Here is a 16,775-nt window from a genome sequence, read left to right as displayed (position 1 = left end):
TTTTCTAAACTATCCATCTCAAACATTTCTAGAAACAGAATTAATAAAAGGATAAACTTGTTTCTAAGACAAGGTAAATGTAACATTTGCAGAAGCACTTTTGCTAGTAGACAACTAGGCAGCAAACTTGGTTTGTGTGCCAGTTAAGCTTATGCTCACAAATTCTTTAGGCATATAATAATAAAACTAATTTCCTCAGTTTTCAACTTCCAATCATACCTATGATATCAGTGTTTCCAAAAAACAGCAATTTTTGAAGATATAACCATTACAGTCATAAAAGTACACAAGAAGAGCAATACACAGCAGAAACAAAGAAACATGCATATTCTTTGCAGGATGCAAACCAGTAGGAGTTATTCCAAGTACATGTTTCATGACAAAACATGACCACAAATGAGAAGATATCCTAGGATATTGATGCATCTACCATCATTCTAACAGGGTTGATCAATGACAAAACAAACAATCTTGATCAAAGAGGTGGAATATAGAAACGGCAAGGGTGGTGAAGGCATGAAATGGACACCGTAATGGCAAAGTCCCCTCAGCTGTCCACAAAGAACTGTGGAGAGGGGAACAGAACAATGACGTCCTACACGGAACTGCAGCTACAACTACCAAACTGCAAACACAAAGACCTCAATCTTTATGAGGGCCAAAAGATTGACAAAGAATAGTGATTAGTCAGGAAGTGTAAGAGGCACAGAAAGATAAGGCAGAGGATATGCCCCACCAGAAGAGAAAGGAAATTCAGTTAAGAACAAATCAAAATTTATTAAAAAAATTAAAAATCTAAAGCATCACTAATAAAAGGAAAATAATCAGCTAGGTTGCAGCATTGCAGAGAAGGATTCAAGAATTAAACTGAACCAGAAGCTGACCATATGTAACAGCAATGTAATGCTGCTGTAAAAAAAAAAATAAAAAATAAAGCCAAAACAAAACTGTCATTCTGGTATGTTTTAAAAGGTGTGGTGTATTAAAGCAGGAGTAGTCCACATAATTCAGTGATGGTGATGACAAAATTTAAGTAACATGTCCAGTCTGTGTTCTACACTAGAAGTTTAGAAAATGTCTGTAGATTGCAAAACAAACAGGGCATTAAATAACAAGACAAAGAATTTGAAGGAACTGGACTTGTTCAGTCAACAGAAAACCAGAAAAACATAAGCCTGCAAACAAATACTCAAAACCAATGCTATCAACTGCTGAAATGTAGGTCATAAATAGAAAACTAGATAAAACACTAACTGATTAACCAGAGAGGCTGTAAAATTAATTTCAATGAAGATTTTTAGGAAAACCCAGCAGTGTTTCTCTCAGGTATGCCTAAATATACTTAGCTATTTCAGAACAGAGCCATGTAACTAAAAGACCTCTGCAATTCCCTCCTAACAGTGAACTTCCTCAAACTGCCTGCAGTGTTTATAACCTACACTAAACTGACATCAGGACAGTGCAGAGGATCCAGGTGGAGAAGAGATTTTTAAATTATTTATTTATTTTTATTTAAAAGATGACCCAAGTGACTCTGAATTCCAGTCACACACTGCCACGCCAGAATTCTGAGTACATCAGTCATTCTCTGACTCACGGTCCATCTGTAAACAGAACTTTTGTGTTTCAGAGAGAGGAGAAATTCATTGATGAATGCACAGTTAGTCATCAAAGTCATAAGCAGAATAAAAAGACTACATAATATGTAACATAATATATAACAATATGTATTTATACCTGTTTGCTTAAGCAAACAGAAGTTCTATATGCATCCTTTTCTTTATGATGCTATATCACAACGCATTTATAAGTTTTTTAATCTAAAAATGTACATTTTTTTAGTGTGCTGCACACTTTAATTCTTTATTTAACAGTGTTTGAATTTGCTCATCCTTCACTATTTTGGAGATAAGCTTTTCCTAAGTAAAACATGTTGTATGACAGAACACTTTAAATCACAATGTTTGAAATTAATTTAAGACTCAAAGTATATTAAATGAAGCACAAAAAAATAACGTGTTCATAAAAGCCATATTATAGGATGGAAAAATAGCAACCCAAACTTCCACACTTGGTGGCTGGTTTGCAGAAGTCTCCAATAACAAAAGTGTAACTATCAAATTTGACAATGAAATATTTTAGTGTATCTGAAGTTAGACCTACAGATAATACTTTGACGATTAAGTATTGAAAGTAATGATAAAGCAAGACTAGGCAATAGGTTTAGAGTCTAAACATCAAAAGTTTCCAGATACTAGATAAAAGCATTATAAGGAAATAAACATGTAAACATTTACATTTTTTCAGACAGCCTAAATCTATGAGAGAGTAAGAAGTAATAGAAGCATACCAATGACAAGAAAACTAAAACAGGAAGAAAAAAAGCTGAGAAGAAAACAGAACATAGCAACTATTTACATTATGAAGGAAAATATGAACTTTAACTGAAATACTAAAGTTGATGGGTTCAAAATGATGTGACAGGCTAAAATAAATTGGTTTAGGCCATGTATTATTTTATTTTAGAAGGCATTTAAGTGGGACAATATTTGAAGTGTTATTTTTAATAGGTAATAAAGAAGCATTGTCTTTAAATATTTTGAATTTACACACAGATCTTTAAAAAAGTGATGTTTAACCCCAAGACCTGATAGATTGTATCCTTAATCATCCATTTAAGGAAAGAACAGCTGTACTAAAATCAGTGGCATACTATGAAAAAAGCATTGTTACCACACAGTTGGAAGTATGTCTTCTGACTCATTTAAATAGTAAGTTAGTATAAAATATACAAACTTTTGGATATTGTCTTCATATGGCAAAACTTAGAACACATACTTTTTAAGATGAAAGTAAGTTTATGTTTATTTCCTCCTCCCCACTTCTTTGCCTCAGACATGAGTGTTTTGGTAACAATGAATTACTGCAGCTAAACAAGTCACAAAAAAGCTGTCACAAGTGTGTAAAAAACTCCTAAAATGCTATGGGTTCACTTAAACTGTAATAAAAGCCATTCAAACTGCTCTCTGAAAGTGCAGTGGGTCAATTCAATTTTTAAAGCAGATTTTAAAATTTCATTTTATTTTTAAGTTTGTGACAGCAACCGAACTGCTCGAAAACATGTTTGAAAAAATTTAGCTTGCAAAGTCAGCATTGCAAATAAATCAATCCTCCTGTTCTGGGTAACTACCTGAGAAGATGACAGAGATACAACATGCTGGAAAGTAATCTTGGAAAGCAATTACTTGGAATTTCAATGGACAAGCTAGTTCAGTAAGTTTCAGCAGTCTGCTCTGAAAAAATGGATAAATCTTTGCATGAATTATAGTATCAAGCTGTCTTTCCTTCTATATACAATAGTAGTAAGACTGATGCTAGAACCAGAACTTTCTGCATCACTACACATTTGAAGGGATGTTGCAAATTAAAAGTCAAAACCTTGGCTTCAGGGCCTGTGAGGTGTCTTATACCAAGAGATTTGCCTGTTTGGCTAAATAAAAAGATGATCAAGAAACTAATCAAATAGCATTGCCTTCAAAGGGGAACACCACCAAGCAACTAAAATGCTTCGAAAAATAAAACTAAAGGTTACAGTTTGTCTGGCTTCATTTTCCGACTATAAATAAGACTGAGTTTTAAAAATAAAGGTGACTAACCCTTTGATACTAACTTCTACGAAGGAATGCTTTCTAATCCTTGGTACTTTCAAAATCAAGACTGGATGATTTTCCTGGAAGATGTACTGGTATTCTGATTTCTGTAAATCTTCATGTTCTCTTTGCTTACCAAGGTGTTCATCTAAGTATGACAAATTCATCATCTCAATGATGTAAAATGGTCAAACGAGATGATCCAGTAGGACTTTTTGGCCTTACAATGAAAGACTTGCAGTATGCCACCACAAAATTGTTTGTATCATAGTTCAGAAACTAAGATGGTCAATTTCCCATTTCAAGACAGATGTGCATTCATTACTTGGTTCATTATTCTTTCTCCTATCCAAAATCTCTCCATCTTTTAGTTTCTTCTTTTGAAACATGTAGGCTCCAGGAGTTTGACTTAGCATATTTTGTTTCACATCAAATTAGTAACCTACTTAATTTTATTATCTACTCTAAAGTTAAAATGAATTAAAAAAAAGTTGGGCCAGTACAAAAGTATTTTTTTGATCCTACTAATGCAAGCCACGTTAGCAATAGCATCTAAAAATCTCAGACTGAAAAACTAAATATACTAATTGCCCATTTTTACAAGTATACCAAAGAAATTCATTTAACATGAGCACAGAAAGTTTAAAGCTCCTGATCAGAAACAAATGGGAGGGAGGATCTAGATTTGAAAGCAAATTTAATTCAGGTATAAAAACATTCAGAATCCTAGCCTTTCTTATTCAAGAAAGAAAATAGTCTCCTCTCTTAGTTTTGGAATCAAAACCAAAACCTGAAACAAATATAATTATATTTGTGGCAACTACAACAGCGCATATATATATATATATATGAAAGTTTCAGCACCCAATACACTATTATCTAAGCATCAGCATTTGATCACAATCATCCACACATCCACACCGTCTTAGCAGGTTCTGTGACTCTTATGTACTATCATGAACAAGTATTCCTTTGTTTCTAAATGCTTTTATTAGCATCTTACCCCACTCTGTTCCATCTCCTGAACTTCGAGCTTCTCCAGCTCCCTCACCATCTTCAGCTGTCACTAAAAAATCAAATTCTTTCAAAGCTTCTTCAGTATCAGGGTCATCTGTAAGGTCAGCAGCTAAACCTTCATTACCAATCTGCAAACAGATAAACATTATTCTGCATTTGAATCACAAACAAATTTCTACTCAAGTATTTTGGCTAGAAATTATATAGATTACTCTGAGTACTTGGTGGCAGGTGAAAACATTTTTTGACATGCAATGCAGAAAAAGACACTTAGTCAGATCTAGATCTGATTTAAAAAACAAAGAGTACACCATGCTGTCTAGTGATCACTAGGAAATTAAAAGAATACCGACACTAGGTTTAGCAACAGAAACAATCCCACACATCCCAGTCTTCATTTTTTATTTAAAACATATCATTTGAAAAATTTTGTTGATTTTCTTGCAATATCAATAGCTCTGCAGAGAAGCTTTACAAACTGTGTTTTCTACCGGTGGAGAAGCCTTTTTTCCCCTTTCACTTTCCAGTTCTATTTCAGTGTTAAGCAAAAGCTTGGAAAATACAGTGTTTTCAGAAAAGTGTCTTTTTACTAGGTTCTACCGCATCTTCACCTTAAACAAAACAAGCAACCCCCCCTACCAAGGCACCAGTGAAAAAATTTCTTTCCTTCTGCAGGTAACGAAAATTTCCACATGGGGTTATGTTTCCATGACTTGCACAATATTCTTACACTTTTGCAGAAAGAGACAATTTCTACAAAGATAACTATAAATGAACTTTCTACTTTCTATAAAAAACAAGCTTTGTCAAGAATCAAAAAAAAAAATGTGTAGTGTCTTCATATGTGCTTGCAGATTTATATTAGATAATCTTTTTATCAGACTAACTACTGCCTTAGAACAAAAAAAGATTCAACCAACTGCCTGATTAATCTATTTACCAGAAGTACAAGTCGGTACCAAAGGTAAGGTGGAAAACCCTTCCTGACAAGTCTAGCTGGGAGATTAAGACTTGTATCAAGCTGACCTAATGCTGCTAGCTATTTAACAAAATTCAATGCAGCCAGAGGGCTCATCATGCTGCAGAAGACTATACTGAGCAAGAAGTAATAAAACTGTCAGTACGACATTCACAAATCAACCTCTTTACATAAAGAAATCTCATTAACAGGGAGACTCTTCCAGTACAGGAGAAAAAGAACTAGAAAGGGACAGGTAATAGTCTCTTCTACCTAGAAAACTGCTCACAGAATGGAAAACTAAAGAGGAAAATAGAACAAAACTTAAATGAACCTTAAACAGAACTTTACTGAAGACAACTCTCTGCCAGGCTCTTAACATATCTAGTAAAAAGCTGCATAAAAGGAAGAATTAAACATGTATTTGACATGGAACTGATTCCCTCCCCGCCCCCCATTATATGATTTAGTTTCTTCTAAGTAATTGTCCCTACCCTCTCCAAAATTCAGAAAGGATTCATATTGTATTGTGCTAAGTTTGCCTCAAAAGGACTCAAAAGTATGTAGAGAAGCTGAGACGGCCAAAGCAGTTAGATCTTTCAGCAATTAATTCACACTTGCAAACAGGTTGGTTGGTTGGTTGGTTAAGTTTTCAAGGTTATATATTAACTAAACCACCAAATTTACCAATAACACATCTGCTTACAATCTATTCAGATAACAAAGGTACAACAAACATTTTCACGACACATCTGTAAACATCTGGGGGAAAAAAGATTTCCTTTTTTAAAGGGGATTTCAGATTTCTCTATATAAAACGAAATAAATCTTACTTTGTGTTTCTTATTTATCCGGTGCTTTTCTTTTCCTTCTGCAATATCTTCTATCATGTCACTCTCCTCTTCTTCATCACTATCATCTGCATTTTCTAAGAAGTTAAATGTTTCAAGAACATCACCAGAATTCCTACATAAAGAAAAACATTAACAGAGAATCTGTTTTACTTGCTGAAGAGATTTTAGAAGATTAATCAGATTAAATGCAATTGCCACCTAACAGCTTAAGAGCTTTAAAACTAGCAAAACAACAATAAATGGTTGTATGGAGAAGTTTCTACAGCTGCCTAATTCCTTATTATAAAAGCATCACTCAACAGAATCCTTAAAATAACAACTCCAGTGTGGTTATATGACAAAAATTCAAATTCAATACACTATATATTTTCCTATATATGACAGATGTATAATATACATATATATAATACAGATACATATGTTCCTATGTATAATCCATTTCAGTCAAGTTCATAATCATTTGTAGTCAGCTACACTCACAGGTGTTCAGAGACTCTAGAGCTGAAAGCTAAATGTGAACTGACCAGTAGGTATCAATGATTAAGTAAAACATACTTAAACTTTGTGCATTTCTTATCTCTTTGCTTACCTTTTGATTTCCTGTCCCTTTTGTTTTGATGAAGGAGATTCACCCCCATTGAGGATCTGTTCTAAGTTCTTTGTCTCTACTGAACCATTTGGTTCTGAATTGGAGAGCCCAAGCAAAGACCTTACCCGCTGGGAGCGTACATCCAATATTGTATCTGTATAACCTACTTCCTGAAGATACCTATATGCATTAAGAGAAGAAAGAGGAAAGCATATTTGAGGGAAAAGGGAAGAAATTAGTATTGACTGTTAAAAATGAATGCCACTATTATATCATTTATGGAAAAATAAGCTTCATCACTATCCATCTCATATGGAAAAGCTTACTCTATACTGCTTAAAGCTCAAAACTACACAGTCCTGAAAAATGAACCACTATTTGCCCACCTCAATTACGCTCTTTCATAGAGTAAGCATATATACAGCTCCTCATACTTCAGGGAAAAGTTTGAATACACCAATATTCAATAATGTTACTTACTGTCTCAGTAACTGTCTGCCTTGCTTCCAGGTCAATTGGCTATTCTGAGGTACTGCGGGAACCTCCGTATCTTTGGTTTCTTCTGAAAGATACAGTGTCATAGTTGGGTGGGTTGTTTTGTTTGTTTGTTTGGGGTTTTTTTGTTTGTTGTGTTGTTTGTTTTTTTTTAAAAGATCTATTTACTTTTTACAAGATACCAATGAAACTAAAAGCAAATCTTAAAAAAAGCTTTAAATTAGATGAAGTCTTATACAGTGTTTTTGAATTATTTTTTTTTTCCAATTCTTTGCTGAAGCATCAAGCAAATAATTTAACAGAACAGAATCAGTTAAAAATATCCTGATTCCTTACAGGCAGAAAAGGAACCAGAAAAATACTTAACTTATACACAAAAGAAAACCTTGCCCTGATCAACTGAAGTGTCACTGCTAAGAAAGCAGGCTATCTCTCTTTTATAAGCAGAGATGCTTAGAAAGCAACATGGAAAATATCATTAAAATAACAGAAGCGTGACATATCAGCAATTGGACAAAACAAACATGTCAAGTTCAACACAAATTTCATCAGTTTACTATCAACAATTAAAATGCACTTTTACTATGGCAGAGACTATAAAACATGGTACAAACTGATAGTTCAAGGATTTTAACATCTAATTTATACTGCTTTTAAACACAGATGACAAATCCCACCAAGCAAGAAATGTGAATCATGATCTCTAGTTTCAACCAGGTATAAAAGTACCCCAAAATGCGGCACTTCTAAAGCAGAAGAAAACAAACAAACAAAAAAAAAAAGGGGGGGGGGGGGTGTGAAAACCTGCAGACCCCAATTTTAAGGCACATTACATAAATATAGGCCAACAGGGCGACTTCCCAAAGACTTACATTTCAAGAGAAGCCACATGCAATTCTGCTTATTAAATAGTCCAGTGTTGTTATGAAAAATGCTTTCCTCTATCAGCAATATTGTGAAGAGCAAAACTCTTATGATCAACTTCATATCTACACTGCAACATCAGATGCACTACAGAGTACCAATAAGGATAGCCTATTTTTTCTCTTAGGACTTTTTTCCTTGATCTAAGATAAAAACAGAAGCTCAACAACTTTTTTTCCAGACCAATGCAGTACAATTGGTTTTTTCCTCATTCTTTGAAAACTAGCATCCTATAAAAGCACCAAAACCCAACAGCATTTCTCATGTTTATTCTGCAATTACACTTTCCTTCTGGATGGATGGCACAATGGCAAAAAAATATTAAATCCTTCAAGAAGGGGTAAGAAATAACGAGAAGCAGCAGCTAAATAACGAATTGTATAACCTTACTTAAAGCTTTCTTCAACATTCACAGCTCTTTCAAAGAAGGAAAGGTCAATTAATTTTGATTTTCAGATTAAACAATATTTACCCAATACCAAACCTTTCCTAGAAATCTTCTCTAACACACCTAAGAGGGGGTGGAGGGAAGATTGAAAGCTGCAATAAATTGAACAGAGCAAATCTAGAACAGTGTATAAAGAAATTATACTTAAACAGGCTATTATAAAAAAGTTACCTGATTCAAAAGTTGGCATTTTCAAGTCACCTTGGTTCAATTCTGTGCCATATTTTAATTTGTGATATTTTGCCCTGAAAAAGTATCCAAATGTTTAACAAATTAGCATACCATGCTTTTATCAACTCAAAACATTCTACTATTCCCATTTAAAACAACCATACTAACACAATACAATTTATCCAAATAAAGCTGTTGTGATAATTATTGCATCATACAATTATTTCTAGTCTTTCAAGAACACAGTTTTGAGATAACCTTTTTACAATTATTCACAATTATCAAATAACTTATAGATGAGAGTTTAGTATGTTCTCCAAGAATGTGGTTTTTTCACGTTTGCCAGCTCCTAAGAGAACCTTTCAAAAACCAGCAGGTTTAACTGTTTAGCAGAGATTATTTTTTCAGTTGTAGCACTGTCACAGCTAGCCACCTACACTACAATGAATGAATCTCATATTTGGGATTCCTGCCTATTTTCCACATTCAATTTCCACTTCAATTTCTCTCCTGCCCTGTCTTTGCTCATGATAGAAATCTTTCCCTCTGAAGAACCATGTTAGAGTGCTAGTTTCCCTCATCACATGTATTGTCTTACTGATTTTGTCTTCCTCATTGACTGGATGTAGGCTTAGCTTGCAATTCCTGCTCAGTCCACCTATGCAAACATGCCTCACTCCTTCCCATCTCCTGATCTCTGATCCCCTAACCTCTCCTTCTATATCACTTTTTAAAAAAACCCAGTCTCGGTGATACTATTTCCACACAGGTATGCATGAGCCTTCCAAATCTTATTCTCTACCCAAGCTGCCTATCAAAATGTCTTCAGCTCCCTTTACCTCCAGGAATATCACATGAACTACCTACGCCTATATCCTGGAATTCTCTAACTTTAGCCTAGACCTTTAACAATTTGACTTTTGCCTCATAGATCCTTTGCAAAAATACTCAAAAGAACTCTAGATGTTCTGCTGTAGAGCCAAGGTGAAAGACCTCTGTTAAAACTTTAGCAGCCACATTTTAAAGAAGTCCCTATAAAATACAGCCATCTTCATAATTCTAAATTAAACATTTGACCAAACTTCTAGGAATAACTGAACTGTATCTAGCCCACCAATTTTAAAAACTACTCTCAAATATGAAACTTCTTGAGAAAAGATACATAACAGAACACGCACTGGACAAAATCAAGGATTTCCAACAAATCTTCTCAAATGGCTGAGCCACTGCTGTAAGTTTTTCCAAATTGTAGGTAAAAGTTCATCTCAAATGCTGCCTGATATATTTGATGGTATAGAAATTTTTCTTCTAAATTACAGTAGTTTCTGCTAAAATTGCAATTAGGAAGTCTCATTAACAAACTGTCAGTAGATGGCACTATTGACCCTTTATAGTAAGATAAAATCCTTCATTTCATAGCAATTACATTGTAACTGAAAAAATGTAAAGGTCCTGAAGACTAGGTATTTGTGTGACCTGAATCTGACTGACTGCCAATTAAATAGAACCGTAATTTTTTTTAATTATTTGTGAATACATTCTTATTTCATCCATGCACTAGTAAGGCTGTCTAGCCTAGATGCTCTCTTTAAACTGAGACAAAGCTTTGTTCCACATTGTAACAGGTCAGTTTTCCACCAAGCTTTCTGGATAAAGTGTACATACTATAATTTATATACCTTATAAAGTACTTTACATTTGCAGGTAAAAACCCCCAGTCAATCAAAATGAAAATAATTAAGAAATTGTAAAATTAAATAAAGCTGACAAAATGTTCTTGCTCAATTCATAAGTGAAGTCAATATAGCAATGTAATTGAAAATCAAACCTGAATTTGTTCAATTTAGAGCTATGACAAATACTATTTAGGAGCAGTTGTTCCATTTTGGAGCTACAATTTCAAAACATTAATTAAAATTCTGCTTTAATTGTTCATTAGAGAAGATAACAATGCACCTGACCTCAAATTATACCAATGACTAGCCACTACAAATAAGCAAAGTATTGCTCCATGTAATGAGATCAGTTATGTCTTTCACATCACATCTGATGCTCAACTTCAATTTTACACTAAGAAATTAATCTTATTAAATTCCAATAAACTATATATTTGCACATGTACTCCTCTCCATATTGTCACACCAACAAGGGTAATCATTACATATCTTAAAAATCACTAACAAGCTACAGCATTGTTGACAAGTCAGTGACATTACTCTTCCACACCACACAGTAACTGAATTCTACAAGCGGCATCTTCTGAATCCTTTTGAGTATTGACTTGCTATTCTTCTAAGGCTAGGCTTCCATGTGTGAAAAAGAGGAAGAGAAACAATGCCCTATGTTGATTTAACTGCTTGCTGCTATTTAACTGTTGAATCCTACACTCAGTTGCAAGGATGTAAGACAGCTCCAGTCCAAACCCCATGAAGTCAAAATATAGCCACAGTTTTATGATCTCAGTGAGTCTTATTAAACACAGCACTATGTTAATGAAGCTTGGAGTCGAATGGCTCAGAGTACACACAGAAGATATCTGGCTGGGTCTGCAAAGCACCATAAGGGAATATACAGTAGCTACAAACAAAAAAATCCCATACATATAACTACTTAAGGCCTAATTTAATTACAAAAATTGACACAGAACTGCCAAAACATTTAAGGACATTAAAATAACATTTTATTTCTCTAAAACACTATCACACCTGTTGCAACACACCCTTAGAGATACATATTGGAAATATCAAACTATTTTGTGACTACTACTGCATTTGATTTAATCTTACACACTGATGTCCTGTTTCATATCCTTTTTTCTGAGAAGTCACAACAGTCATCATTGTCTGAGGTTTTTTTCTGACTCCCTATAATCTGGTATTTCACTGCATGAAACTTTTTGACAGCATCAGGGAGTTAGCAACAAAAGGAGCAGAAAGAGGGTGGGGAGGAATCAGATGCAACACTAAAAATTGCTGTCAACGATTTTCAGATCTGAAATTCTCAGGATTTGTTTTGCTCTGGCACTGGTTTCTTTACATTAGTTGTGATTCTTCACTCAGAGGTGCAATGGCAAAAAAAATAATATCTATTATCCTGAACTCTTCATTCAGTGCAACAACCAAGAAACTACCACACTGTCATTCTTGGATGATTTACTGACAAGTCAGTACCTGCTTGCTTTCCTTACTCAATCCATCATACTTTTGCAATTAGATCCCCTCAAACTACTGGGCATCTGTAGCAATAAATAACAGAAAGCTTCCTCATTGCCTCCCACACATTCACCAATCAACCCCAGAGTTTCAGTTCTTGTTTTTAGCAATCTTCACAAAAATTCTGGCTGGGATTTCAGCAAAGATTTTCCTCTTGAAAAAGTATGCAGTGTTGGCTTGTACCCACTAGCCGCAAAAACTAAAGCAAACTGTATGCTTCTGCTGTTCTGCTTCTATTGTACATATGTTTACAACTTTCTTGCCCATCAGATGAATTTTGGAATTTCATGGGAAGTCAGATGATAAAGGCAGGTGCATTTCAGGAGTAAGCAGGAATGAGGTTTCACCAGTGCCATTCATCTTCAAATTCTGTATTCTGTTATATGATGTCTTCACACTCCAGCGGTAATTAACTGCCTCTGATTTATCTCAATAAGTAGGCAATCCTCACAGCCTTATGGTATGCAATTGCATAAAGTCTCTCTGTGCAGCACACAGAGTTTATTATTGCAAAAATAACCAAAATGTCTTCCTTCAACTTCAGAAAGTTACTTACACCCAAGACACTTGGGTCTGGCCCAACAGCACATTACTCCTTTGATATGTTCAATGTTCTTTAAAGGAAGAGCACACACCCCCAAAAACTTTGCATGCTTTTCATCTGCCTTGAATTCAGAGTGACTTGCACATTACCTGTATAACAATGTAACTGTTAGTCTTATGCTGGTTGGAAACCTTGAGTTACTTTCAATTTGGAGGAGGGGGCTGAATGAAGAAATAGATTCTTTCTGCCTATTACTTCACCAGAAAACCTATAATGTGCCAATATGGCTTTCTGTATGAACATACACTGTTTTCTGAAGCACCTTTATACTGGACATTTCACAGACGTATGTAACCATCCTTGCCAAAACATTAGTTTCAAATATGAAGCCAACTAATCAAAGTTATTTCTGTACTGGTCACTTACTTGTAGTACTAATTCATAATGTAAAATATATTTAGACATACTTACTCTTGGACAACTGACTTAAAAATCTCGAGGTGAAGCCTCACTACACTTTGCTAAAGAATTTTAAGTTTACTCTGGCAGGAATGTTTCACTCAAATCAAAATAAAGAAATAAAGGCTACCTATTTTGTTGCCTGATCCTCAAGTTTATGCTGTTGAATTCAGCTACTTTTTAAGAGCAATATAAAATTAAATATAAGAATTGAGTCCACCACTGAAAGTATAGGCACAAGACAGGATTAGTCTCCTAGTGTTTTTGCAAAATTAACTACTAATTTTTGTCAAATGAAATAACCGGGCAACAGAAGAGCATGTAGGTTTGAATGACATTAGCCTGCATGGACTGAATGGAATTTTAATTTTTAAAGCCTTAAATTAATGCTACAAAAAATGCACCTACTGAGACTAGAAGTTCTAGCATCTACCATAAAAAAAACAATACTTCAAAATGTAATACTAACTTTTAAAGGATTCCATTCTGCCACAAAATACAGTTTCCATCATGCAACACATACAAAATATTTGTAGGGAATCAAGATAACAATATTTTTCATCCTTTCAAGTTTAAAACCACTGAAGAGTAGGTAAAGGTATAGTAATAAGTAAGTGGTTTTGGAATGTTTATTCTTAGTTAGTATACCATTACTCTAAATCAGAAAAGGAAAACTGTCCAATTTGAACTTTCTGTGTTTAAGACATGAGTCCAAACAATTTGAAAATTATACAACTTTTTATTATAGCAGACACTAAACTTTAATCAGAAAACATAGTGTAAAGATGACCAGCCATAAAGACAGTTTACATAAAGTAACACAGAATCATCTAGTAAAGATAGTTTACATAACGTGATGGAACTCCTTTTAGTCTGTAAAGTCATTCAGGTCAGTTACAAGCTGAACAATTTGTATACCTACCTTTCTTGTTTTAATGCATATTCTAACATTTTTATTCTTCTCACTAAATCTTTCTTCAAGTTTTCTTGACCCTTTCTTTCCCCTTGTAAAAATGCTATCCGAGCCTGAAAACACACACACAAAAAAAGAAGACAACAGATTTTATTCCATTCTGTTCCCAAAATAAAGCAATGAAGTCTGGCTCAGAAGGAAAAAAAAAAAACCCCACAAACAAACAAACCAAAAGAGGAGAAACTGTTTCACATTAATCATTTCAGTCAGTCATTAACAACAAAAATCCTTCTGCCCTAGAGACCGAGTACTATTTTCTGTTTGTAAATGTTGGGGGTTTTGCCTTGAAATAAAGATATTGAAGTTAGTATAGTAACTGCAAAAGACAGCACAAACAGCAATCATATTAAACACTTTAACATATGCACGCATTTTTGTACTTATGGAGTTGTTAGCATAAATTCAATTATCCATTTTCTTCCAAATCCAAAGCCATATTAAAATAGGTACACAGCATACTCTTAAGCAATTTACTTTTTAATGCCAGTGTATTGAACAGATTAAGAAATGGTCACATGAATTCAAATACAGACTTTATAAATCTACTATACAGGAAATAACTATATTTTATGGATTCACATTTTACTTACTACTGAAGACAGCTCAAGGTTAGAATATCAAAGAATTGGTTTTAGTGTGCTGTTCTGTATGGAGAAAAAGAATGCTTTTTTTTTTTTAAAAGCATCAATCATATTACCCACCTAACTTAAAAAAGGAGCAATGAAACTTCCTACTTGCCCGCTAATCTAGTAGATAACAATAAATTTAGTAAAACATACAAGCTATCTCAACTAGTGCAAAAGGTCTAGTGGAAAACTTTAAAGTAGTCAAAAAATAAAGGTAGTAAGTTTGTTGAAAAAAACATATCTTGTCTTTTCCAAGCCAAAATCCTAGGGAAGACAAGGAATTTGCAGATGTGAAGACAAAATCTAAAGAGTTAACGATACTACTGAATTGGCCATCATTACAGGAAACCACAAACTCATTTGTCCTCATTATGACTTTAAAAATTGACTGAAATCATTGGGTAGCTAATTCAAGACAGGATTCAATATACAATTTTCTTGGAAGAGGGATTAAAAAGAATAGAATAAAGAGAGTAAAGTAGAGACCACATTGCTTTATGGAGCTTAAGACCAACAACACAATTTCATTATTAAAGGAGGCACAATAAAAAAAAAAAATCAGCACCTAATCTATCCTTGAAGTTTTTTTTAAAGGGAGTGGTTGTACATTTTTATTACTCTCAGTGGTTAGGGCCTGAAACAGTCTAACCAGGATGATAGCATTCTTGCACTGCTCCTTTCTCAAGACTAAGTGATATCACCATATAAAACTTCACACATCAGCCCTTATTTTAGCCCCTCTGGCCTTCTGCTCAATGGTAAACCAAATTAAAATGTGTTCTTTTACCTTGCATTAGCTAACTAATGATTTAATCAATTAAAATTTAAAAACCTAGTGAGAACAAGGCTGTTATGAGTATTGCAGTTAAAAGTCTGTCATGAAAGCACTCTCAACTAACCACTGCCACTTGGTAAGAAAGAGTAATGCACCAAACAATGCATGATATAGGCTTTGTAATGACTGTACAGATATTTCAAGATAAAAGGTAGAGACCAAGATCCAGAATCTGCTATTTTAAACAGCGGGCTTCAAATGGAAGGGGATGGAGGGAGTTGAGCAAACCCAAGAACTATACTCAACTGCAATTATGTTACTTAGAGTCTAAAAAATACTATAAAACTGAGTCTAATCTAAAAGAAACTTAACAGCCTTCTGGAGAAAACTACATTTATACATAATTTGCACTCCTCTAGTATCTAAGGCAGCAAATGACCAGCCAATTTCACAAGCCTAACTTGTTATCCCAATTTTCACTAGTCAAGGATAAGACAACAAGAAGTAAACAGCGTCCTTACACATAGAAGTACACATAAAATAGTTATGAAAGTAGTTTTTTAGTAGTTTTTTTTAAAAAAATATATATGTGCAACACCATACTTCAAACATTTGGGGGTTACTGCATGCACATAGACTCTTTTTACAAATATAAAACCAGAACTAAATACTTTGATAATTGTCATCTAAAGAAGGTTATGAAAGCTTTTATGCTCCTTGACTTGAAAGCAGTTCTCAACTCTTTCCAAAACTCAGGTCTTCTCCCCTTCTATTAGTCTTCCTTCATTGGCCAGCACCCTTTTATAACTATTTGACAAATCTTAGTTGCCAGCTGCAACTGTTGAGCCTTATTTCATCCTCAGTCTGCTGATAACGGAGAGGAAAATAATATAGCTGCGATCATACACAGAGGGAGGCATCTGCCTCCTAAATGGCCACAGCCAAATTATTTCCTTCTTCTGGAAACACTTCTGGAGTACTTGCCCAAACAGAATCAAGTCTCCGTATTTACTAGGTATTGCCTAGATCTCATACTTTTCAACCAGACCAGTTAATTAGCTAAGTGATCTTGAAAATCAC

General features: G+C 34.3%; 1 protein-coding gene across 3 annotated transcripts in view; it reads right to left on the bottom strand.

Moving 5' to 3' along the window:
* The window catches only part of STRN3 (striatin 3), a 67,986-nt gene that overhangs the window by 32,260 nt on the left and 18,951 nt on the right, over positions 1-16,775 (bottom strand). For all 3 annotated transcript variants that reach the window (XM_049825089.1, XM_049825090.1, XM_049825091.1), the window contains exons 2-7: positions 14,244-14,347; positions 9,107-9,180; positions 7,549-7,630; positions 7,069-7,248; positions 6,459-6,591; positions 4,654-4,795 (exon numbers count right to left, since the gene is read on the bottom strand). In XM_049825089.1, coding sequence (XP_049681046.1) covers positions 4,654-4,795; positions 6,459-6,591; positions 7,069-7,248; positions 7,549-7,630; positions 9,107-9,180; positions 14,244-14,347 — 715 coding nt within the window. The remainder of the gene's footprint in view (positions 1-4,653; positions 4,796-6,458; positions 6,592-7,068; positions 7,249-7,548; positions 7,631-9,106; positions 9,181-14,243; positions 14,348-16,775) is intronic.

This window comes from Accipiter gentilis, chromosome 22 (genome assembly GCF_929443795.1).
Source record: "Accipiter gentilis chromosome 22, bAccGen1.1, whole genome shotgun sequence".
Taxonomy (NCBI): domain Eukaryota; kingdom Metazoa; phylum Chordata; class Aves; order Accipitriformes; family Accipitridae; genus Astur; species Astur gentilis.
This window is presented reverse-complemented; position numbering and strand designations above follow the sequence as displayed.